The 24,638-nt window shown below is 50.4% G+C and overlaps 2 protein-coding genes across 8 annotated transcripts; one reads left to right on the top strand and one right to left on the bottom strand.

Annotated features, from left to right (window-relative positions):
• Window positions 1-807: 807 nt before the first annotated feature.
• RMND5B (required for meiotic nuclear division 5 homolog B) lies at window positions 808-19,366 on the top strand. Of its 7 annotated transcripts, none has more exons than XM_042982348.1 (10): window positions 808-885; window positions 1,059-1,177; window positions 6,298-6,448; window positions 14,726-15,147; window positions 15,663-15,763; window positions 15,946-16,112; window positions 17,011-17,176; window positions 18,376-18,478; window positions 18,580-18,734; window positions 18,821-19,366. In XM_042982348.1, exons 3-10 carry the CDS (start codon window positions 6,310-6,312, stop codon window positions 18,882-18,884), a joined length of 1,317 nt encoding a protein of 438 aa, XP_042838282.1. In that variant the 5' UTR covers window positions 808-885; window positions 1,059-1,177; window positions 6,298-6,309; the 3' UTR covers window positions 18,885-19,366. The 7 variants fall into 7 exon arrangements, with proteins under 7 accessions (XP_042838282.1, XP_042838304.1, XP_007083168.1 ...); XM_007083106.3 differs by lacking the exon at window positions 808-885 and having other exon boundaries at window positions 892-1,177; window positions 14,726-14,871; window positions 15,007-15,147; XM_042982357.1 differs by lacking the exon at window positions 808-885 and adding an exon at window positions 2,352-2,591 and having other exon boundaries at window positions 892-1,177.
• A 780-nt stretch (window positions 19,367-20,146) lies between these two features.
• NHP2 (NHP2 ribonucleoprotein) lies at window positions 20,147-23,964 on the bottom strand. The gene is made up of 4 exons (XM_042982398.1): window positions 23,737-23,964; window positions 23,588-23,657; window positions 21,106-21,211; window positions 20,147-20,494 (listed from the first exon to the last, which is right to left on the bottom strand). The coding sequence occupies exons 1-4, from the start codon at window positions 23,894-23,896 to the stop codon at window positions 20,369-20,371; spliced, it is 462 nt and encodes a 153-aa protein (XP_042838332.1). The 5' UTR covers window positions 23,897-23,964; the 3' UTR covers window positions 20,147-20,368.
• Between the last annotated feature and the right edge of the window lie 674 nt (window positions 23,965-24,638).

Below are 24,638 nucleotides of genomic sequence, written 5' to 3'. Positions count from 1 at the left end.
GTCCAAATCCCTGAGGCCTGCGGAGGAAATGGGGAGTTTCTCTGCCCCTCCCCTGTGTAGGAAGGGGGTCTGGGGGGGTATGTGAATTCCGTCCTGGCCTAGGTCTCCTCTCCCTTCCTAACCCTTACCCTTCCTCCTTAGGGCCATTTTGCAACCCCCATCTCTCCCCCACTCCACTCCCCGCCCCTCAAGGGGGGCGTTCTCAGAGGGCAGCCAGACAGGGGCTGGGACCCCCGCCACCAGCAGAATCCTTCTGTTGAATACCCAGTGGGTATATCAAGTACAGGCTTAGGGGACCAGCGAGGCTGGGCAGAAAAAAGAAAATGTAAACATCGCTTGATGTTTCATAAAGAGCACCAAGGAACCACATCAGGAAAGTTTAACTCCTGCACCCCTAACATGCACTATGCTGTTCGGTATTGTCCTCCCTTTGAAGGAAGGCGAAAGGCAAGGAGCCGGGGAGGCACAGTTGTTCCGGGTTTGGGGCTTCCGAGAGCCGAGTTGGGCCGCTGGGACCCGGGTGGAGAAGTCGGGCCGACCAGGCACACGCAGCCCCGCCAGTGGGCAAGTGGTCGGCTCGATTCCTTCCTGCCGACTGGGAGGGTCGCAGCTCAGCAGGCGGCTGCGGGCACCCGGTGAAGCCCAGAGGCGACCGCCCGACGGGTGGAGGCGCGGCTTCCGGCGGCAAGGCACCTCCTGCGGGCGACTCCACTCTTGGAGTGCGGGAGGGGAAAGCCCGGCGCTCCGGCCCAAAGCCGGGCTTCAGGGACGGCCACCCCTCCGCGAGGCCGCGAGTGGGCGGGTCCAGCCCAGCCCAGCAACCGCCGAGACTTCCGGTTCCGATGACAGAGGCGCCGGAAGCCAGGGCTCCGGCTGTGGGAAGAGGTGAGAACTGGCTGGTTTCCGGGCGGTGAGGTGCGGGCCCAGGACAAGGGGCGCCGGGCCGGCCAACGGGGGCGCGGGGGACGGGAGCTCCGCCGCGCTCCCAGGCTCTGGGCCTTCTCCGCAGCCCCTCAGGCGCCCGCCCCAGCCTGCCTGTGGGCTTGTTTTCTCCCCAGTCGTCGGCCCGGAGCAGCTGGAGTCCCACGGACTCACAGGACCCTGGAGGAGCCGCCTCTGCCAGGGGAGTCCCTCGAACTGAGAGGACCCGTTCTAGTGCGACCCGGCCGGGTCTGAGGTAACCCGAGGGGGCAGACGGGGCTTTCAATCAGGGTCTTCTGAAGGATGAGTAGGAGTGTGCCAGTCATTTGCACGTTAATGCAGGCGAAATTCCTAGTAGGAGTTACAGCTTAGGAGTTGCAAATGGTGGGCTTTGTCCTCCAGTTTTGGCTGATGACGAAAGATTTGAAACTTCAACTAGGGATGTATAATGAAGAGAAGGAACGGGGTGATAAGATAGGGTGTCTGGAGTGGGGGTGGAGCAGAATGGTCAACATTAGATACTGTGATGTAGGAGAGCACCTCTGAAGAGATGATGTTGACATTGGACCCTGACAAGGAGCCAGTCATGGGAAGATTTGGGGGAAGAGTGTATCAGGCAGAGGGAACAGCCAGTCACAGGCCCTGAGACAGAAATAAACTCATTGTAGTCAAGGACAGAAAGGAGGCTGGTATGGTTGGAGTATGGGCAGTGAAGGGGAGAGTGGTAGCTGAGCAAGGAGGGGTGGTTGGAAGTCAGCTCACATAGAGCCTCGTAGGCCATAAAAAGGAGGTGGGAGGCACCTGGCTGGCTCAGAGGAGCATGTGACTCTTGATCTCAGGGTGGTGAATTCGAGCTCCGTGTTGGGTGTAGAGATTACTAAAAGAAATAAATAAACTAAAAAAAAAGGAGGGGATTTTATTCTAAGTACAGTAGGGATCTGTTGGGTTTTAAGCAGAGGACTGGTGGGCAGGGTGGAGACTGGATAGAAGTGAGGGGTGCAGAAGTGTAAGAGTTGGGTCAATGGAAGCTGTCCAGTCCTAGGCATTTTTTTTTAATGTTTATTTTTTTATTTTTGAGAGAGAGAGCGAGTGAGCGGGAGAGGTGCAGAAAGAGGGGGTACAGAGGATCTGAAGCAGGCTCTGCGATGTCAGCACAGAGTGAGATGCGGGGCTCGAACCCACAAACTGTGAGATCATGACCTGAACCAAAGTCAGACGCTCAACCCCGGTGCCCCAAGGCTGTCCAGTTCTGTGTCAAATGGCAAAGGGGACCTTTCTGTGTTTTGCATAAGCTTCCCTTCTTCCCTTTGGCCTCAGAAGGGGGCCCTTCTGTTTCAGGATGCTGAAGACTGACTGGGGACAAAACCCATGCATGCCTTAGTGGGGATTTTAATACTTTATTCATGTGTCTTCCTGTCCACCCCCTGCAGGTTCAAGCTCAGGTCCCCTACCCCAACGGTTAGGAGATGGATGCGCCATTTAATCAGCAAGAATTCACTGAACAGCCTCTGTGGACCAGGCCCTGGGCTGGGTGCTGAGGGGAGAAAGAGGACAAGATTGGCCTCCAGCCCTGAGCAGCTCACAGTCTAGTAGGAGACCTGTAAAGAGGCAGTTACTGTGCCACAGTTCTGAGGACTCAGAGGAGTGTGGAATGGGTGTCTTCCACAGAGGTTTGCAAACCAGAAGGAGACACCGGGGGGATTTCGTCGAGGGCCTTGTGGGGAGCTGGTGATTAAACTGCTTCTTGCGGCCTCCATACAGAGGAGTGCACAGGGCACTCTGTGGACACAGGAGTAGCTTGTGCAAAGGAAGTGAATGTGTAACTACACACGGCTTGTGCGTCAAGCCAGGCAGTGTTGAGTCAAGGGGTGACAGGGTCTGATGTGTTGTTTGAAGGGATCGTCCTAGTGGATCGTTTCTGTACATGTGAGACCTTGGGGAGGAGGGCTGGAAATGGACATGAAATTCCACTGGATTCATCATGAAGCTTGTCAAAGACAGACTCACACTCATCCATCCTAGTGCCTGGTGAACATGACTGACTGTGGTTGAGGCAGAGTGGCTCACTGTGGACACACTGAATTAGCCTCCTGGGCTTTTGGGTAGAATACTTGCATGCAGTTCTGTTTTCCTGGCTTATTTATTTTTTTTTAGATTTTATTGAGTTCATCAGACTCCTCAGTTCGTTATACATTTAACTGCTTCAGGCAGGGTCTCTATCTCTTTTGTATTTATATATGTATTCCCTTTTATCCCCTTTCCTTCCTTCTCCCCCCACCCTCCGCCCACAGGAAACCACCCTGCTATGTTTAGTGTAAATCCTTTTATTTGCCTGTGTCCTTGGTTGTACGCATAGATTTAAAAAAAAATTTTTTTTAATGTTTATTTGTTTTTGAGAGAGACAGAGACAGAATGCGAGTGGGTTAGGGGCAGAGAGAGAGGGAGACACAATCTGAAGCAGGCTCCAGGCTCTGAGCTGTCAGCACAGAGCCCGACGTGGGGCTCGAACTCACAAGCTGTGAGATCATGACCTGAGCCGAAGTCAGACGCTCAACGCTCAACCGACTCCGCCACCCAGGCGTCCCCATAGATTTTTAATTTACATAAATGGTATTCTGCCTAGAGTTCCTTGTTTCTTTTTTCCCCTTCAGGGCTGTGTCTTTGGGATTTTATTGATGATCCTGTGAGTATCTCTGAGGTGGCTTCTAAATGCTAACCAGGTTTCCATAGATGCATCTCCCATATTTTACTTCCTTGACTTATCAGCGCCGCCCCCCTCCAGTGCCTCTCCCCGTGGCTCCTAGATTGTCTTCCACTTCCTGCCACAACACACAGTGCTGGGGTGAAAATCCTTGTACCCATCTCCTCCCTCAGCTTTTTGATACAATTTCGAGATGTTGACTTGGGCTTCCCTTAGATAATCCTGGCCTCGGTTGGTGTCCCACAGGGTTAGACTTGTTTGACCTCGGTGAGGTCCTGACCTTTCTTGAGCTATATTTGTTTTTGGTAGATTGTGATCCTAGTTGGTTCCCCAACTCTTGGCAAACATTCTTTTGTGGTGCCATCTTTCCTAGTTGATCATCTCACAGGCTGTGTGGTTGGTTTTCTGTTGCTTGGTGTCATTAATCATTGCTGTGCACTCATTCCAGCCACAGATACTGGCTGCTTTCCTCTCCTGGTGAGATGGCGGCCTGTTTAAGCTGGTTTAAGTGTGATGCGAAGTGCTTCAGAGAAGGGCTCTGGAGCCAGACTGCCTGGCTTCACTTACCAGGTCCTCCCCTTTCTTAGCTTCATGACCTTGGGCAAGTTATTTAACCTTCTGTCATCTGTAAAATGGATCTAATAACTAGACCTACTTCATGGTGTTTTGATAAGAATTAAATCAGGGGCGCCTGGGTGGCTCAATCGCTTAAGTGTCTGACCCTTGATTTTGGCTCAGGTTATGATCTCATGGTTGGTTGTGAGATTGAGCACTGTGTCAGGTTCTGGCTAACAGTGCAGAGGCTGCTTAGGATTCTCTCTCTGCCCCTGCCCCCCCTCAAAATAAATAAATAAACATAAAAAAAAAAACTAAATTAGTTAATGCACGCAAAGTCGTTAGAACAGTGCCTGGCACATGTTAAGCCCCTATGAAACATTATTAGTAGGAGTAATAATAATTATTACTATTTCAGACAGGAGTCCCTGGTATATTTTGCCCATATGGGTCATATTCAGTTGTAGGGTATTTGCCCAGGGGGCATGAGGAGGGAGGCATGACCTCTGTACATCACAATTATGATTACAAATTCTAGTGTGATGACATCAGCCATAAGGATAGAGGGCAAAACCACATCTCTAGGCCCTGGTTGCCATTTCCCCATCACTCATCCCTTGTCTGCGAAGGAGGGGGCTACAAGTTGGGCCAAGATGAGGCCAGGGCTGGCACTGCCAGTATGAATAGGGAGTCTCGTGAAACTGGGAGCATCCCGACGGTCCCCTCAGCCATGGGATTCTTGTGTGTTACTCTGGACCCTTCTTTGAGAGAATGGACAGGTGGCTAGATTTGAACGTTCAAGAGAGCCCTTTCCTTTCAAATCCATTGGATGGAACGATAGGGAGGGAACTCTGTCACTGACATTTTGAGGACTATCCATGTGGTCAGCATCAAAAGCTGCTCTGGAATAGAGGGGAGTCGTGGGCCCAGGGTGAAAGGGACTGGGGAAGGCACCTTGGTGGTGGTATAAGAAAAGTCAGCTTTCTTTTAATGGTATAATGAGAAGGGAGGGAAGAAGATGAGAGATGTTCTAGTCCAATGGGGGAGGCAGGCCCTCAAATACCTAGTTTACTCAAATATCTCACATTATCTGGTGATCTAAACTGAAATTGAAGGGGGTCATGTGGGAGTTGAGGGAGCCGAGCAGCAGTAAGCTAGGGATGGCTGCTGGAGGAGGTGATCTCTGAGCTGCCTCAGAAAGGATGAGCCAGCTCCTCAAGCAGTGACGACTGAGGGCTAATAGCATACCCGGGAGCAGAAGCAGCACGGAGCCTGGAGGGAGCAAGGGTTCAGGCTGGCTGGACACAGGCTGCCTGTCTGTGGGTGAGCAGCAAGGGCTGCTGAATATGCTTTGCTGAGGCAAAGCCCATCAGGCCCACGTGGTGGACAGTTGTTCCTTAGGCTGCATTTTCAGTTATCAGCCATTCGAGGACTGCCTTTGTGGCTTCTATCACTGTGGTATGTGGAAAACCAAGTCCACTTGCCAAAGAGAAGGCACTTATGATGAATATATAAAAATACATGAAATATGAAAATAGGCAGCATCTGTATGTATTTCTACTAGATAGTATTGTCTGCTGAAGGCTCTGGGAGTCCTGCTCTTTCTTCTGATTAAAAAGAGATGGACAAAGGGGCACCTGGGTGGCTCAGTCAGTTGAGTGGCTGACTTTGGCTTCAGGCCATGATCTTGCAGTCCGTGGGTTTGAGCCCCACGTCGGGGTCTATGCTGACAGCTCAGAGCCTGGAGCCTGTTGTGGATTCTGTGTGTGTGTGTGTGTGTGTGTGTGTGTGTGTGTGTGTCTCTCTCAAAAGTAAATAAACATTAAAAATTTTTTTTTTTAAGAAAAAAGAGATGAACAAGGATTATAGAATGAAAAGAGTTGAAAACAGTAATTTTGTCACCGTGATTCAGAAAACCTGTCCTTATGCTTGCCTGGACCCCCCCACAGGGCCCCCTGGCTGGAGTGGTGGGCGCTGTGGACTCGTATTTGAAGCTGGGAATTTCTGAGCATTGATAAATGACATGGGTGTGGCGAGGGGGATCTGGGAGCCCTCCCTACCACGCCCCCCCCCCCCCAGCCCAGGTAGGGCCTGATGCAGCGGACCCCTTCCGCCCACAGGCAGAGGCCACCATGGAGCAGTGTGCGAGTGTGGAGAGAGAGGTGGACAAGGTCCTGCAGAAGTTTCTGACCTACGGGCAGCACTGTGAGCAGAGCCTGGAGGAGCTGCTACACTACGTGGGCCAGCTGCGGGCTGAGCTGGCCAATGCAGGTGGGTGTCCCTCCTGAGAGCCCCATGTCTGCCTCCGGGGGGGCCTAGGAGACCCCAGGGTTGCTTGGTGACAGGCTTCTAGAAGGATGATGGTTTGTGGACATCAGTACATGGATCCCTAGGCCTTCCTGAAGGATAATGGAAGTCATTCTGAGCTATTTCAAAAGTCCCAACAGAAGCTACTAATTTAGGGGTGCCTGGGTGGCTCAGTCAGTTAAGTGTCCAAATCTTGATTTCGGCTCAGGTCGTGATCTCAGGGTCATGTGATCAGGCCGTGTGTGGGGCTCCGTGCTGGGCGCAGAGCCTGCTTGATTCTCTCTCTCACTCTCTACCTCCCCCACTTGCTTTCTTCTTTCAAAAAAAAAAAAAAAGACATTTTGGGGTAGTTTCAAATTTACAGAAAAGTTCCAGGAATAGTATAAAGAACTCATATATACTCTTCATCCAAATTCACAAACTGTGGATACGATTGCCAGATTTGCTTTATCACTTCTCTTGCATACTCTTACTTTTTCACCATTTGAAAGTAAGTTGCAGATCTCAAACCACTTGGCCCCTAAACTTTCGGTGTGTATTTCCTAAGGTCAAGGGTATTCTTTTACATAAGTACAGTGTAATTATTAAAATCAATAAGTTAAATATTAATACAATATGATGGCCTAATGAATTCAGCTCATACTTTGATTTTATCATTGTCCGATGGTTTTCATAAAACCTTTTAATTTTATTCCCCATTCCAGGATCATCCACTACATTGTTTCCCATGTCCAATCTTTGTTTTTTCTTTTTTAATTTTATGTTTTAATTTTATTAAATTTATTTATAAATTTATTTATAAATTTATTAAAATTTATTAAATTTTAATTTAATGTTATTTATTTTTGAGAGAGAGAGAGAGAGAGGGAGACAAAGCACAAGTGAGGGAGGGGCAGAGAGAGAGGGAGATACAGAATCCGAAGCAGGCTCCAGGCCCTGAGCTGTCAGCACAGAGCCCGACAGGGGGCTTGAACCCACAAACCATGCAATCCATGACCTGAGCCGAAGTTGGACACTTATCCGACTGAGCCACCCAGGCACCCCATAATCTTTGGTTTTTTAAACCTTGGACATTTCTTTTACTTGGTCTTTGTCTTTCAGGACATTTGACATTTTTGAAGAATTAAGGCTAGGGGCACCTTGGTGGCTCAGTCGGTTAAGTTGTCTGTCCGACTTCGGCTCAGGTCATGATCTCGTGGTTCATGGGTTCAAGCCCCCCAATGGGCTCTGTACTGATAGCTCAGAGACTGGTGCCTGCTTCAGATTCTGTGTCTCCCTCTCTCTCTGCCCCTGCCCTGCTCTTGCTCTGTTTCTCTCTGTCTTTCAAAAATAATAAATGTTATAAAAATTTTTTTGAAACACTAAGGCTAATGGTCTTGCAGAATATCTCTTGGTTTGGACTTGTCTGCTGTTTCCTCCTCAGTCAGATTTTACATCTTGGGTAGCAGTACTTTAGAAGCAGTATGGTTCTCAGTGCATCATATCAGGAGGTACAAGGTGTCAGCTTGTTCCATGATTGGTGATGTGAACTTTGATTACTTGGTTAAGAAGGGTCCACCAGGTTCCCTCCCTCCCCTTACCCCCCTCTGCCTGTAAGGGTAATATTTCTTACCAGTTAATTAGTAAGAAATTTGAGGAGAGATACTTTGAGACTGTGTAAATGTCCTGAGCGTTATCAAATGTCAGCCCACTAACTTTAGTGTCCATTGAGGTTTCTTGCCTTTAATTAGTTATTACAAAGCTGGTTGCAACATGGGTGACTTTTTCTGCTCTGTCGTTCTTTACATACATTTGAGTCTTGAACAACACAGATTTGAACTGTGAGGGCCCACTTACATGCAGATTTGTTTTTCCATAAATACAGTACAGTACTATAAATATATTTCTTATTCTGTATGATTTTCTCAATGACATTTTCTTTTTCCTAGCTTTATTGTAAAAATACAGTACATAATACCTGACATACAAAATATGTGTCAATTGACCGTTTATGTTATTGGTAAGGCTTCCAGTTAACAGTAAGCTATTTGTAGTTAAGTTTTTGGAGAATCAAAAGTTAGGGCTGCCTGGCTGGTTCAGGGGATAGAGCATGCGACTGTTGATCTTGGAGTCATGACTTTGAGCCCCACATTGGGCACAGAGATTAATTAAAAATTTTTTTAAAAAATGGGCTAAATGGGCAAGGGGCATTAAGGAGGACACTTGTTGGAATGAGCACTGGGTGTTATATGTAAGCGGTGAATCACTAAATTCTATTCCTGGGGGGAAAAAAAGAGATGGGGCACCTGGGTGGCTCAGTTGGTTGAGTATCCGACTTCTGCTTGGGTCATGCTCTTGTGATTTGTAAGTTTGAGCCCCACATTGGGCTTGCTGCTGTCAGTCCAGAGCCCACTTCAGATCCTCTGTCCCCCTCTGTCTGCCCACCCCCCACCTCAAAAATAAACATTAAGAAAAAGAAAAACTAAAAAAAAAAAAAAAAAAAGCTAAAACTATAAACCTTCAAATAAACTTTTTATTTATTTATTTATTTATTTATTTATTTATTTATTTATTTTTTTAACCTTTATTTACTTTTTTGGCACAGACAACGGACGGGAGAGAGTCAGACAGAGCGGCAGGCATGGAATACGAAACAGGCTCCGAGCAATGGGCACAGAGCCTGACGTGGGGCTCGAACTCGCAGACTGCAAGACTTGGACCTGAGATGCAGTCAGACGCTTAACCAACTGAGCCACCCAGGCGCCCCTCAAATAAACTTTTTAAAACGGGGGGTGGGTGCCTGGGTGGCTCAGTCAGTTAAGCATCTGATTCTTGATCTTGGTTCAGGTCATGATCTCACAGTTTGTGAGTTTGAGCCCCACATTTGGCTCTGTGCTTATGGTGAGGAGCCTGCTTGGGATTCTCTCTCTCTCTCTCTCTCTCTCTCTCTCTCTCTCCCTCTCCCTCTCCCTCTCCCTCTCCCTCTCTCTCTCTCCCCCCCCCCCCATCTCCTCCTCCTCCTCCTCCCCTGTCTCCCACTTGTGCACTCTGTCTCTCTAAAATACAAAATTAAATGGGGCTCCTGGGTGGCTCAGTCAGTTGAGCATCCAACTTCGGCTCAGGTCATGATCTTGCGGTCCATGAGTTCAAGCCCTTCATCAGGCTCTGTGCTGACAGCTTGGAGCCTGGGGCCTGATTCAGATTCTGTGTCTCCCTCTCTCTCTGCCCCTCCCCTGCTTGTGCTCTTTCTCTGTCTCAAAAATAAACATTAAAAAAAAATTTTTTAATAAAAAATTAAAAACAAAAATTATACACAGATTTTTGACTGCATGGGGTCAGCGCCTTTAAGTCCTGTGTTGCTCAAGGGTCCACTGTATTCATTGGCATTCAGCTTTCCTTTTTCCCTTATTTATTTATTTATTTGTTTGTTTGTTTGTTTGTTTGTTTATTATTAGCTCACACCTCATAGATTCTTATTTTATTCGATGGGCTATAATCCATTACTGTTACTATTTATTTTGAGGCTTAAATTGTCTTAGATTTGACCAGAGGTCACCCAATTCCTATGTCCTTTTTTTTTAATTGAGCTGTAATTTACTTTAAGTTTCATTCTTTTTTTTTTTTTTTAAACATTTTTTGTTTATTTTTTGAGAGAGAGACAGAGTGTGAACAGGGAGGAGCAGAGAGAGAAGGAGACACAGAATTCAAAGCGGGCTCCAGGCTCTGAGGTGTCAGCACAGAGCCTGACATGGGGCTCGAACTCACAAAACATGACATCATGACCTGAGCCAAAGTCAGACACTTAACTGAGCCACTCAGGTGCCCCTTAAGTTTCATTCTTTGAAAGTGTGCAATTCAGTGGTTGTTAGTGTATTTACACAGCTGTACCATCACTACCACTATCTAATTTCAGAATTTTCATCACCCCAAAAACGAATCCTACCCACCAACAATCACTCCATTTCTCCCCTTCTTTCACATCCTGCAGCCACTTACCTACTTTGTCTCCATGGATTACCTATCCAAGATACTTCGTACAAATGCATTCCTACAGTATGTGGCCTTAATGTCTGGCTTCTTTCACTTAGCATAATGTTTTCAAGGCTCAGACATGTTACAGTATTAATCAGTACTTGCATCTTTTTTTCTATGCTGGGTCACGTGGTAACTCTCTGTTAACTTTTTGAGGAACTGGCAGACTGTTTTCCAAAGGTAGCTGCAACATTTTGCCTTCCCACCAGCAATGTATGTGGGTTCCAATTTCCTCCTATCTTCATCAATACTTGTTTTTACCTGTTTTTTTGATTATGGCCATCCTAGTGAGTATGAAGTGATATCTTACTGTGGTTTTGCTTTGCACTTCCCTACTAACTCATGATGCTGAGCATCTTTTCATGTGCTTCTTGAACATTTATCTTCATTAGAGAAATGTCTAATTGTTTCCCATTTTTAAATTGGCTCTCTTTATTGTTGAGTTGTACAAGTTCTTTATATATTCTTAAAAAAATTTTTTTTATGTTTTTATTTTATTTTTGAGAGAGACAGAGTGTGAGTGGGGGGAGGGGCAGAGAGAGAAGCAGACACAGAATCCGAAGCAGGCTCCAGGCTCTGAGCTGTCAGTAGAGAGCCTGATGTGGGGCTCGAACTCACAAATGGTGAGCCGAAGTCGGACGCCCAACTGACTGAGCCATCCAGGTGCCCCTATATGTTGATAGTAGACTCTTAGTGGATATATATGTGTGTGTGTATACACAAACACACACACACAGACACACACACACACACATATATATATATTTAAGTTTATTCATTTATTTTGAGAGAGAGAGAGTGGGGGAGAGGGGCAGAGAGAAAGGGGGAGAGAGAATCCCAAGCAGGCCCCACACACTGTCATTGCAGAGCCCAACGCAGGGCTCAGTCTCATGAACCATGAAATCATGACCTGAGCCTAAATCGAGAGTCTAAAGCTTAACTGACTGAGGGGCGCTTGGGTGGCTCAGTTGGTTGAGCGCCCAGCTTCGGCTCAGGTCATGATCTTGTGGTTAACGAGTTTGAGCCCCACGTTGGGCTCTGTACTCAGAGCCTGGAGCCTGCTTTGGATTCTGTGTCTCCCTCTCTCTCTGCACACCGCCCTCCCCCCCCCCAATTGCACTCTGTCTCTGTCTCTCTCAAAAATAAACAAACATAAAAAAAATTTAAAGCTTAACTGACTGAGCCACCCAGGCAATTGTCATGTCTTTTCACTTTTTTGATAGTATCCTTTGAAGCATAAATTTTTTTTTATGTTTACTTACTTTTGAGAGAGACAGAGACAGAGGGGGAGGGGCAGAGAGAGAGGGAGGCAAAATACAAGGCAGGCTCCAGGCTCTGAGCTGTCAGCACAGAGCCCAATGCAGGGCTCGAACCCATGAACTGTGAGGTCATGACCTGAGAGCCAAAGTCAGACACTTAACTGACTGAGCCACCCAGGTGCCTTGAAGCATGAAATTAAAAAAAAATTTTTTTTTAATGTTTTTATTTATTTTTGACAGAGAGAGAGAGAGAGAGAGAGAGAGAGACAGAGCATGAGTAGGGGAGGGGCAGAGAGAGAGGGAGACAGAATCTGAAGCAGGCTCCAGGCTCTGAGCTGTCAGCACAGAGCCTGACACGGGGCTAGAACTCCTGAACCATGAGATCATGACCTGAGCTGAAGTCTGATGCTTTACCGACTAAGCCACCCAGGCACCCCGAAACATAAAATTTTTAATATTGACAAAGTCCAGTTTATTTTTTCGTGGGCTACACAATAAGATAGTTCCTGGAATCAGTAATTTCTTTCTACAAGGAGACTGGTTCTTTTGGTGGAAAATGGTAGTTGGAAAGCAAGATCTGGGTTGTTACTGAGGGGTTGTATCTGTTTTTTTTAGCAGACAGATCTTTGTATGTTGCAGGCCATGGGTTTGTGCGGATACCTCTGATTTCAATCCAATATCCAGGGTTCTTCCTAGGCTTCCCCCATCCATAGCCAAATCTCTTTTCTGCATCCGTGAGAAGCCTGACTCCGAACAACATCAATAAATTTCTCATCTGCTTGATTTCTGTGGTACATAGAAAGTATTTTCAGAATTGCTACACTAGTAGCACTGAGAAAAACAAATGTATAGAGTTTGTTTCCTTTTTATCTTTTTTTTTTTTTTTTTTTAAAGAAAGCATGCACATGGAAAAAGACTAAGGTCAGAAAAGCTTACAGCGAAAAGTGAGTCTCCCTTTCACCCTTGATTCCCAGTGTCTGTGTGCTTCTCTCCCAAGTCAAGCCCTGTCCCTGGTTTCTCAGGTGCCCTTCTAGACAGCATCTAGGTGCACATATAGGTGGCATGTGTGTCTATTCCTCCTCTTTTTTTTTTTTCCCAAACAAAAAGGGTAGAATAAAGTACATGCTTTCCTGTACCTTGCTTTCCTAGTTTGTCTTGGGGAATGTTCTGTATTAGTACATAGAATTCGGCCTCATCCTTGTACCTTTTGGCTTCCCATTCCATCATATGGTTGTGCCATGCTATAACAAACGCCCTTGACTTTGATGGCATGTTAACTGTGTGCAGTAGAATGGTTTCCTTCTGTGGGTCTGAAACTCTTGTACACTGTGCTGTTGGTTAAAGATGGTGATGGCTGCCGTAGCATCTTTACACGGAGACTGTGTTATCTCAGATGGGGATTTGTCAGGGCTCGTAGTTGTCCGTGGGTCCTTGGGCAGCGAAGATTTGGGGATTGCAGGTTAAAAGGCTTTGGTTTCGGGGCACCTTGCTGGCTCAGTTGGTAGAGCATGTGACTCTCGATCTTGGGATCGTGAGTTCAAGCCCCATGTTGGGCCTAGAGCTTACTTTAAAAAAACACAAAAAGGGTTTGGTTTCCTGAAAGCTGTTGCTTTGTCCTAACAGGAATGTGGCCAGGGAATGTGCAGAGTGTGGCCCTCTGTGACCTGAATGGAGCAGAATATGAGAGATGAGTGGCAAGCTGGGGTTGGGGCAGGTGGCACTGATGTCAGAGTGGGATGCAGTCCTGCCCCATCTCCCCAGCATAGGAGGGTGGCCCATCCACTGCCTCCTGTCTGTATTTGTCAGGATACATTCAGTTACAGGTGACAACCCTGGGGGTGCTGGGGTGGCTCAGTGGGTTGAGGGTCCGACTCTTGACTTTGGCTCAGGTCATGATCTCATGGTTTGTGAGTTTGAGCTACTCATCGGGCAGTGTGGAGCTTGCTTGGGATTTTATCCCCTCTCTCTCTGTCCCTCCCCTGCTCACACACACACTGTCTCTCTCAAAAACAAACAGAAACCAAAAACAAGTGACAGAAACTCAGCTCAGACCAGCTTAAACCAACAGGCGGGGGTCGGGAAGACTGGATTTATGGACTCGGGTCACTGAAATGTCCAGGCTCAGCTGCGTCCAGGTGCTCACGTGATCCCCTCAGTGTATGCTGGCTTCATACTCGGAGCACTGCTCCCCTGAGGTGGTCACAGTGCTCCAGAAGCTCCGGTTCCCATCATGATTGTTCAGCATCTTAGCAGAATGCATCTCTCTTCCAGGGCGTCTGGTCTTGGAGTTGAGACACTCCCCGACCTTCTTGGGTCATGTTTCTTTCCCTGACCCAAGGTGCTGCTGCCTAAAGAAGGCACATCGATGCTGGGCTGGAGGAGGGGCCTGAAAACCATTGCAGGCCTGGGGGCGTGAGCCATAAATATCCTTGAGCTTCCCTGGCAGTATCCTCTGGGTTGATAAAAGGCACGAACACAGGGATAGTGCCTTGTTGTTCAAAGCCTTCTTATATGTGGTATCTTACACAAGACCATAAAGAGCACTCAGGTGTGGTGGTGGTTTTACATCTGTCATTGCTGTCGCCTGGCAAGCTCCTGCCTCAGCTTCCTCAGCTATAGGACGGGATATTCATAGTGCCCACTGCAGAGCACCGTGGTGAGGATTAAATGAGCTAAAATTAAGGGCTTACCCACAGGAAGTCCCAAATCATCTACATTTCACAGCAGCGTACAGGGCCGGCATTGTCACACCATTTTACAGGTGAGGAAATGAACCGAGAGATGAACCCACTTGGCCCACTTGACCAGCTCCAAGACCTGCAGTTACAAAGTGGCAGGACGTGGGACAGAAGCTGAGATCTTTACTCAGGAGTTCAGGGCTTCCTCCCGGGCCTCCAGGCTGGTGTTTAGAGGAAGCAGGGACAAGGTGTGCTCCTCTGTGTCCTGCCTCACTACCGGTGTTTCCCTGCAGCCCTCCAGGGGACCCCTCTCTCTGCCACCCTCTCCCTGGTGATGTCCCAGTGCTGCCGGAAGATCAAAGACACCGTGCAGAAACTGGCTTCGGACCACAAGGACATTCACAGCAGCGTCTCTCGAGTGGGCAAAGCCATCGACAGGGTGAGCCTGCGGGCATCCCTGGGCTGGGGGTGGGGATGCCCTGGAGCTAGTGTGTCGGGCTCGGTGGGAGGTGGGAAAGTGAGCGTGAGCAGCATGGATGCTGAGTCACGGAGCCCTGTCTCTTGTCCTCGTCAGAACTTTGACTCTGAGATCTGTGGTGTCGTCTCTGACGCAGTGTGGGACTCACGGGAGAAGCAGCAGCAGATCCTACAGATGGCCATCGTGGAGCACCTGTACCAGCAGGGCATGCTCAGTGTTGCCGAGGAGCTGTGCCAGGTAACGGCCTGGCCCGGACGGTGCTGGCACCTGCCCGTTCTGCTCCCGCTTGATAGTTGTCTTTATGTCAGGTTCCTGTTATTCTTTACAGAAGTTGTTTTAGAAAGGAAATCATTTCCCCTGCCTAAATAGAAGGTAGCTCTAAACATATATATGATGGAAAGTGAAGTCATGAAGTCAGAACTTCTAGCTAGAGCTGGTTGCCTGCCAGGGTTCTGAGTTGAGGCCCAATAGCCCTTTCTTAAATAGACAGGTTAGTGAAACGACAAAGTAGCACTTGTTAGGTGTTAAAAACACACAAACAGTAAAAGTAAAGGATGCTTTCCCTAATGTAATCAAGAGGACTGAAGAGGAACAATGCTCTCACTATGCTATTCCACACAGATCTCAGACCCTAGGGCTGGGGCGGGTGTGTACTCTGTGCCCTGGGAGGCCAGCATGTAACGCTCAGCCTTATAGAACTGAAATGTTCTGAACTGAATGTCCAGTGATGGGACTGCGCTCTCCCCCCACAGGAATCCACCCTGAATGTGGACTTGGACTTTAAGCAACCTTTCTTGGAGCTGAATCGAATCCTGGAAGCTCTGCACGAACAAGACCTAGGGCCGGCGTTGGAGTAAGTTAGTCCTCAGATGGGCCAGAGGGGCACAGGGCATGTCTGTGGTCTCCGTGTCACCCAGTGTACTTGACATGACTCCAGCCCTGTGTCATGGGCCTCACTTAGGCTTTTGAAGCCCACCTCAGTCCCAGCTCTCCCAGGACCCCTCTCGTACCCCACCGGCTCCCTTTTTTTCCCAGGTGGGCCATCTCCCACAGGCAGCGCCTGCTCGAGCTCAACAGTTCCCTGGAGTTCAAGCTGCACCGACTGCACTTCATCCGGCTCCTGGCGAGCGGCCCCGAGAAGCAGCTAGAGGCCCTCAGCTATGCCCGGCACTTTCAGCCATTTGCACGGTTGCACCAGCGAGGTACGCGCTCAGGGTGCCAGGGTGGGTGCTGCCGGACCCTGGCAGGTGTCAGCATGGGTCAGGCTGTTGGGCTGTTGGTCCCTGCCCCACCTGAGGGGCTGCATGTAACCAGGATGCCATTCCCCAGCGTGAGAACTCTGACTGCTCACTGTCTCCGAGGTGAACTCCGAACTCAAGGCTCTTCCTCTGCATCTGCCTCTGCCATCATCTCAGACCACTCTGGTCCCTGACACCTGCTCTGTGCCACACCCACACTCAGCAGGGCGGGCCTGTGTGCCCGGGACACGCACGCCCTCATGCCGCCTGGCCTCAATACAGGCCTCCCACCTAGGAGAATCCCACTCCTTCCTGGCACGTCCTCCACAGCTTTCTTCATGAACCTTCTGTCACACCAGCGTTTCCACGCCTTAGTCATTTGAGCCCCACCTTCCAGATGTTCCCTGCTAGTAACCACCCCTACCATTGGTCCCTTTTTTCTTTAGCTCTGTTTCTATCTACTTATCACCTCACACTTTATTTGTGAAATTATGAAAACCAGGCACTGTTAATAAATCTAGATACCACCTGGAAGTTTTTTAAAAAGGGAGAGTAGCTAGTGTTGGGGTAAGAGAAACGTGAGGGAGACTCCCTCTTCATCGTGCACTTGAAAGGATGGCCAGCGAAGTCACACTCTCCTGATTGCCTTGCGAGGATGCTTCTTTGCCCCACGCATGAGGAGGCTCCGCCTCCACATGGGACTTTAGGGAAAACTGGTTTTGCCCAAGGGCATCTCATCGCCCCCTCAGCCTGTTCAGGGCCCTGGGCACTGTGGGGCTCAGTCTGCTCTCCAGCCTGTGCACCCAGATCTGTGCCCTGCTCCCCAGCCCGTGCACCAACCTGTGCCCTGCTCACCTTGTAGAAATCCAGGTGATGATGGGCAGTCTGGTGTACCTGCGGCTGGGCTTGGAGAAGTCGCCCTACTGCCACCTTCTGGACAACAGCCACTGGGCAGAGATCTGCGAGACTTTTACCCGGGATGCCTGTTCCCTGCTGGGGCTCTCGGTGGAGTCGCCCCTCAGCGTCAGGTACAGGCAGCCCTGTGGGGGCAGCGCCAGCGGGAGGGTTTCCAGGGAAACAGTTTGCTGAGGCCAGTCATGTGCCAGGGATGGTGCTTGGTTCTCTCAAACCTAAACTGGCTCTTTCAGTCATTCCTCCAGGTAGGAGTTACCTGTTCTTACAGGTGGAGAAGCTGAGATCAGGAAGAGTTGTAGCCTGATGTCACTGCAAGGTCAGGGGCAGGGTCAACATTCCCCTTCTGTAAGGTCTTTGGAATGAGGTCTCTGTCTTGCCTGCACCTCACCCCTGAATTATCACAAGACCCCCTGCAGCCTGTCCTCTCAACCTCATATCTCTAACTACGTCCCTTCAGGGAGATTTGAAAGTGGCTGAGTAACATGTATTGAGACTTTTCCCTTGGAAGACTCCTTTACAGTAATGTTCTCATGACTCCCCAAGGTCGTGAGTTGCAGGTGGATATCCTCATTTTACAGATGAGAAAACACACAGGCTCGACGCACAAGTGAACTTGCCCAGGGCCTCACAGACCCCAGAACCCCAGAACCCCAGACTGTACCACAATGGATAGCGTCACAGTGCCATTTTATTTAGACTGGTTGTGGAGTCTCCTACCCCTCCCCTCCCCTCCCCAGGGTGAAGGATTCACGTTACAGAACAGTGTTTCCCAGCAGGGACACCAGTGGCACTTCAGGATGGTTCTGTAGTGCACGATTTCCCTGAGCATCATAGGTATTTAGCACCCGAGGCGCCAGCCAATCGACTCCCCGCCCCTGCCTGAGTCACTGTGAGATCTGAGTCTTCCCCCATTTCCAAGTGATGACAACCATGTAGACAACCAGTCAGAGGTGCATTATGACAACAGAGCAGGGGAGACAGGCAGGCTGGGGCCCCTGCAAACCGATCACTGTCCCTAACACAGCAATGACATTCCAGTAGTTGGACGAGCAGTGATCTGCCCCCTAGATCTTCCTTTTGTCTCTCCCATAGGTTCGCAAACTCAGGGGTGCGTTAGAATGATCCTAGAGTTGGACACACATTAACCACACATGGCACTTTATGAGCGACCAGTGCGATTTTCAAGGACCAATCTGACCATGTGCCACTTTAGAACCCTGTCCCAGGACACAAGCCAACAACAGTGTGCTGGTGCCTTTGTCCGCTGGGTCCTTGGTCTGGGCCACTGCAGCCCCTGCTCTTTGTTTCGCAGCTTTGCCTCTGGCTGTGTGGCGCTGCCGGTGCTGATGAACATCAAGGCCGTGATTGAGCAGAGGCAGTGCACGGGGGTCTGGAGTCACAAGGATGAGTTACCGGTGAGGCCTGGTGGGGGGGAGGTGTGGGCTGGCGGCAGCACCAGGAAGGGCAGCCGTGGCCAGAAGTGGGGCTCACCCCTCCATGGTGCCCCCACCCCCAGATCGAGATCGAACTGGGCATGAAGTGCTGGTACCACTCGGTGTTTGCCTGCCCCATCCTACGGCAGCAGACGTCAGATTCCAACCCTCCCATCAAGCTCATCTGCGGCCACGTGATCTCTCGAGATGCGCTCAACAAGCTCATTAACGGAGGAAAGTAAGTTCCCCAGGTTCTACTCCACCTCCGTTTCACTCTCCTGCTGGCCAGCCCCCGAGACAGTCTTTGTTCTCCTCCCTTTGCAGGCTCAAGTGTCCCTACTGTCCCATGGAGCAGAACCCAGCTGACGGGAAGCGCATCATATTCTGATACCCACCTGGGAGAAACTTTGTCAAAAGGGGCTTTTCACCCTTGAGCCTTGGTCTTGTCTACGCGGGGGTAGCTGCTGTCTGTGGATTGTGGTTCACTTCAGCGCAAATGGCCGAGTGCCACTCCAGGCAGAGGCCAAGAAGGGAGATGAGCCAGTTTGTGCCAGGCAGCTGACTCCTTGGCCGTGAGGGTAGGCAGACACTGGCCTCTGCACTCCTGCCGTTTCCGTATCTGTATCTGCCACTGACTTAGTCACAACCAACAGAGAGGCAGAGGACTTGGCAGGCAACACGGACATCTTCCCAGTCCTGGCATGCTGCCCCCAGCCGGGTCGCTGATGGCTACACCCATGCTGTATCTGCTCCTCCAGTGGTACAGCCTCACAACTGTATGTATCCACTTCCCACTGTAAATAGTCCAGGTTTGAACTGAATGCCGTGGTTTTATAACTGAGCAAATATATTCACAGGCCTTCTCCTTACTTCACCGACAAGGAATCACTGCACGCCCACTGTACCCAGAGAGAACCCACTTTACATCCCTGACTGGGTGAAAGGGCCCAGTGATGTCAGACCCCAGGCAAGATGCTTTTACACAAACATGTATAAAGTCTTTTCCTCTCCTTACTAGGAAACAGTGCGAGGGGAGTTAGGAAGACAAACAGTTGACTTACGGGGCTCACAGCTTGTAAAGGAGAGAGCTCAGAATTTAAACCAGATCCAACCCTCAGTCTCAAGCTCTTTTCAGTTTACCCCAGGGCACATGGAGCTTGGTCACTGTGTGTACCCACAGAGCCCTATGCTGGGCCTTAGAGAGCAGGAAGGCACCCTAAGTCTGAAATGTCTGAAGGGACTAGGTTATCGGGGTCATTGTGCCAAGTAGGAAGGGTGGCCCAGGGTTTTGTTTCTAGCTTCATATCCCTCTTTCACATTTGCTGTGCGCGTGGGTAAATGGTTTCCATACATTTCCCAGTGGCATTTGAGGCTCGTAGGGGCAGGGAAAGGAAGAAAGGAATGGGGGTGTGCCCAGCACAGGGGCTGCAGGCTCTAGGCATGGGGTTGGCTGCAGTGGCCTCTTCCTGAGGCCACCTACCATGGCCATGGGAGGGCCCAGACTCAGCCTGGGTCTGGCAGCAGCCTGGGACACCCTGTAAGTCCTTCGGGTTGTCTGCCAAGAATGGCTGCTTCTACTCCCTCCTGCCCACCACCTCCTTGTCCCAGCAGCACCTGCCGCGGAAAAAAACACCCACAGACTCACCACCTTTTAGTCTTAGCGTTTACTTCCCCCACACTATACCCTCGGAGTGGTCTTCACCAATGCTCAACGGAACATTCCAGCTATGCCTTCACAAAAGAGCCGGTGGAGCTGCCTGGGAAGAAGACATGCTGCAGGGGACCAGGGCAATGCGCAGACACAGGCCGCAGGAGGACAACCAGCTGGCCCACTGCCAGACCAACCACTTCCGGAGCAAGTGCCCGAGTCCTTCACATGGGTGGGGGCAGGGCCTGCACCTCCTCCAGGCACTCGTCATAAGCCTCCTGGTACTCCTCGTGGGGCTTGACCATGATCACGCAGGTGGGGCGCTTGGAGCCTGCGGCTGCCCCCAGGTCCTGTGGAGCAGGGGAAAAAAAGGCTGCAAGACCCATGACCTGCTGGCCTCATCCAGCCCACAGACAAGTGCCGTGCAGTCTGCATGACACCATCATTTCAACTCTGCCAACTTTCGAGTCAGGTCCAGCAACACTGGGCCTACATTGCCACACAGCAAGCACAAATGGGCTCCAGCCCAGCAGAGGCTATCTCCTTAGGCCGGACCTGTGTTCTCCTGGTCCTTGCCAACCTCCTCTCTGGGCCACGGCCCCTGTATAAGGATAAGGCCAGCTGCACAAGCCCCTTGAATGCCCACTCCTCCCCAAGCACAGCAGCTGCCTAACGGGACTAACACAAGGACTGCATCTTGGTCGACAGCACATCCACACACACATCCTTTTCCATTCCCATGGTCCACAAGGGCAAGGATTCCCAGCTCACAAGAAGGAAAGTGAAGTGCAAAGCGCCAACGTGCAGTCCCTCAACCAGGAGCCAGTAGCGCCAAGGATCCATTCTGGTCTGCCTCCAAAGCCTGCGTTCTTTCCCACTGTGGCCTGCTCCCACAGACCTGATCCCACACCCGCTGTTCCAATGCTGACCAAGACCGGGGCGAGGGTCGTGTGCTCCTTACCGTCTTGGAGGGGATATAGACGTAGGGCAAATTCCGGTCCTCGCACATAACCGGGAGATGGCAGTATACCTCAATGGGCAACGTGTCTCCTGCCAAAACCATGATCCTGAAATGAGAGAAACCCTCATTTCTAATTTGCTCAGTCCCGCTTTCAGTCAAAAGTGCCTCTGTCTAGAGACCAGTAAGATGGACCTTGCTCTCAAGGACCCCAGTTATTAATGTAGATCTCCCACCTCCTGAAAGTACGTGCAAATTTGTGTTTGATGATCACCTTCCTCTGGGGAGGTGATCTCTAGTTCTCGGCAAATTAAGTAAATGCCATGAAGTGTGACAAGTGGGATCCCGCTGGGACAGGTGAGGTATGGTAGTGACCCCAAGGAGTAAGCTCAGTTCTTGAAGAGTCAAGAAAGGAATCGGGATGGGGCGCCTGGGTGGCTGGCTCAGTTGGTTAAATGTCTTGACTTGATTTCAGCTCAGATCATGATCTCACTGTTTGTGAGTTTGAGCCCCATGTCAGGCTCTATGCTGGCCCAGAGCCTGCTTGGGATTCTCTCTCCCTCTCTGCCCCTGCCCTATCCACGTTCTCTCTCAAACAACTAAACAAACTGAAAAAAAAAAAAAAAGGAATCAGGAGGGGACAATGGATCAGTAAGCTGGCACCTTCTTAGGGGTCAGGCAGTCCATGGAGGGGCTGGGTACAGGGAAAGCATTTAAGACTGAGAATCAGAATGGCACCACATACCCAGGAGCTGGCTGGCAGGGGCCTGGGATGGGCCTTTGGAATCTAGGATAGGGTAGACGAGAAGGCTAGAGAGGTTAGTAGGGGCCATATCCAAAGGCCTTGAGTGCTGGGCTGAGAAGCATTCGCTCAGTCCCAAGAGTGACCAGAACTAATGAAGGCTTGCCAGAGAACCCTCAGGTAGGATACCTCTCTGGCAAGACGTCAGGCCTCTGGGGCAAGGAAGAGTGTTTCTCCAGGGAGTGAGAGGCAAACATAAGGGAAGAGCTCTTGGTTCAAAGTACTGGGCCCACTCTCCTCTAGTTTTTCTTTGGTCTTCTGGGCTCTCCTCTGCACACCTCTTCCTCTGAGTGGCCTTTAAGTGCTGGGGCTCCTCACAGCCTGATCCTTGGCTGCCCTCTCAGTACCTTCTCCCTGGTGACCCCAGGCACTGCCATGGCCTCACTGCCATGTGCATACAACTCCCAAATCTGTTCTCTCCTGCCTGGCCTCTCCCTTCCAAGCTCCAAATCTATACAGCCACCTGCCAACTTGACAGTTCTGCTGGGGGGTGGGGGGGGTGGGGTGGGGTATAGGAGGAGGCAGGTCATGTGTGTAAAACAAAACTCATGATCTTCCCTCTTCAGCTGGAATCCATACCTCCTCATTGCATGTCCGAAAGTCCTCTCAAATCCATCCACTTTAATTCTATTTCAGCCACCACTAACCTCATCAAAATCACCCCCACCTCCTCTAGACTACAGCAGTCTCCTATCTCAATTTCCTTGTGTACTCTTGTGCCCCTGATCCTTTCCAGAGTTGCCAGAAAAATCCTAAGGGTAAACATAATTCTGTCACTCCCTGGCTTTTAACCCTCAGTGGCCTGCAAAGCTGAGTATGAAAACTAAACTTACCACAGCTTACAAAGCCCCATGAGAAGGTAATACTTCTGTCCTCCACTATCCTCTCTCCTATTGTGGCACCCAGTATCTTCTGGCAGAACCCCTGCCCTCTTGGTCAGACTTCCCACTGGGCATCAAATAATCCCAGGACTGTTTATCTCTTGAGCACCAACAATGTACCATATACTTCTAGGGATAAAGCAATGAGAGGCTTTATCCTGTTTTCAAAGAGCTTACTGTCTGACCTGAGTGGGAGATCCTGGGAATAAGTAAGTTTCAGATTCTGACAGATGCCAAAAAAGAAGTAATGAAGTCATTCTCACTGCACCCTGTATACTCCTTCAGTTATCTCAGAACTTTTAATTTTGTGTGTATTTGATTAAAGACAGTCTCCCCATAGCACAGTGCCCGGGAAAGAATATAGACAATAGTCTATGAGTGAATGAAGCTGGTGTCTACCCTAAGTGAGTAGGCTTATACCATTCACTTCCCCAGTACTCACTTTCCCAGTGGTGTTACTTTTGCGCTCTTGTAAGTGATGTGATGTACCCACTAGCTGTATTGAAGGGAAGTCACGGGCTGCTGATTATTTTCCGTATGTGGGGCTGAATCCGATCACTTTTTTTTTTATGTTTAGAGAGAGGGAGAGAAAATCACAAGCAGGCTCCATCCACGCTGTCAGCACAGAGCCTGATGTGAGGCTCAATCTTACCAACTGAGGTTCAACCGACTGAACCATCCAGCGCCCTCCCCCGCTTTTAACCGACTTTTCTCAAACACCTACTAAGTAGTAGAGATACCTGTTATCGTTCAGAAATGCAAAATCCAGCGGCGGCGGGGTGGGAGGGTGGGGGGTCCTTACCCTTTCTCGCCTTTGTTGATAAATTTCTGAACTTCCTTCACCCCGCGCCGAATCTGCTTCTGCTTCACAGCTGCAACGACAGAAGAGTCAGTGTGGGGGTCTCGGCCCACCACCCGCGCCACCACCGGCCACCGCGGCGGCTGCATCACCTTTCTTGATGCATTTGTAGAGCTTCCGCGTGAGACGGCGAGAAGCCAGGGGCTGCGCGATGGGGTTCAGATTCACTAGCAGCTCGTGGTAAGTGCGCTCCCCGAGGCAAGCCTCCGCCTGAGCCTCCGGCCCGTCTGGATCTGCCTTTATTTTGGTCATCGCAGCAGCAGCTGCTGCAACCGAGCCCGCAGCAGGCGGATCCACGCGGCCCGAGCCTCAGGAATCACTTCCGGGTCACCCCGTTCTGCGTAAGCCTGTCGTACACCCCAGCCAATCGGGAAACGAAGTCTCTGACTCAGACCAATCGTTGACGCTCAGACCCTTAAATACAGGCCAAACGGGGCGGAGTCTCGGCCGGAGGGCGGAGCGGATAGGGGCTGGGGCCCAGGGGAGGCGGGGCCTGGCAAGGGCGGGAAGTGACTAGCACACTGGCTCCCGCTGGTCTGAGAGTCCGCCTCACCGGTACTGGGAGCGGCGAAGGAGGCAGTACCTGCGGGGGCGAAACCAGGTCTCAGGACTGGACCCTTCCTTGAGGGGCGGGGTCTGCGTCCGAGGGGAAGAATGGTGAATCCAAACCGCGGTAGAATCTGATCGTCAGATGGTCCTGGGCGAAGTGCCGCCGGTGCCGAGGTTGAGGTAAAGCTTCACGCTGCCAAGGGCCTCTTCCGTTCTCACACAGTTTCTCACACTCTTTGTGGCCCCACTCACTCTGAGCGCCTGTCTTCCCGCAGGGATCTGCTCAAATGCTACCCACGGGAGAGGTTCCCCTGCCACGCCCCCTGCCACCCCATCTAAAACTGCAGTCCCCACCCACTCCCACCGGCGCCCCCGACCCCTTTGTTTTCCTCCCAGTTCCTACTGCTGCCAGGCGTGCCGCACAATCCCCCGGCCTCGCGGAGAT

The sequence above is a fragment of the Panthera tigris genome, chromosome A1 (assembly GCF_018350195.1).
Source record: "Panthera tigris isolate Pti1 chromosome A1, P.tigris_Pti1_mat1.1, whole genome shotgun sequence".
Classification (NCBI taxonomy): Eukaryota; Metazoa; Chordata; class Mammalia; order Carnivora; family Felidae; genus Panthera; species Panthera tigris.
This window is presented reverse-complemented; position numbering and strand designations above follow the sequence as displayed.

Excerpts from the sequence above, each read along its gene's own strand:
- RMND5B (XM_042982348.1), top strand. The coding sequence starts at position 6,310 with ATGGAGCAGTGTGCGAGTGTGGAGAGAGAGGTGGACAAGGTCCTGCAG. Across the intron at positions 6,449-14,725 it reads GGCTGAGCTGGCCAATGCAG|CCCTCCAGGGGACCCCTCTC; the intron begins GTGGGTGTCCCT and ends GTTTCCCTGCAG. Across the intron at positions 15,764-15,945 it reads GACCTAGGGCCGGCGTTGGA|GTGGGCCATCTCCCACAGGC; the intron begins GTAAGTTAGTCC and ends TTTTTTTCCCAG.
- NHP2 (XM_042982398.1), bottom strand. The coding sequence starts at position 23,896 with ATGACCAAAATAAAGGCAGATCCAGACGGGCCGGAGGCTCAGGCGGAG. Across the intron at positions 23,658-23,736 it reads CTACAAATGCATCAAGAAAG|CTGTGAAGCAGAAGCAGATT; the intron begins GTGATGCAGCCG and ends CTGTCGTTGCAG. Across the intron at positions 21,212-23,587 it reads ATCAACAAAGGCGAGAAAGG|GATCATGGTTTTGGCAGGAG; the intron begins GTAAGGACCCCC and ends CTCTCATTTCAG.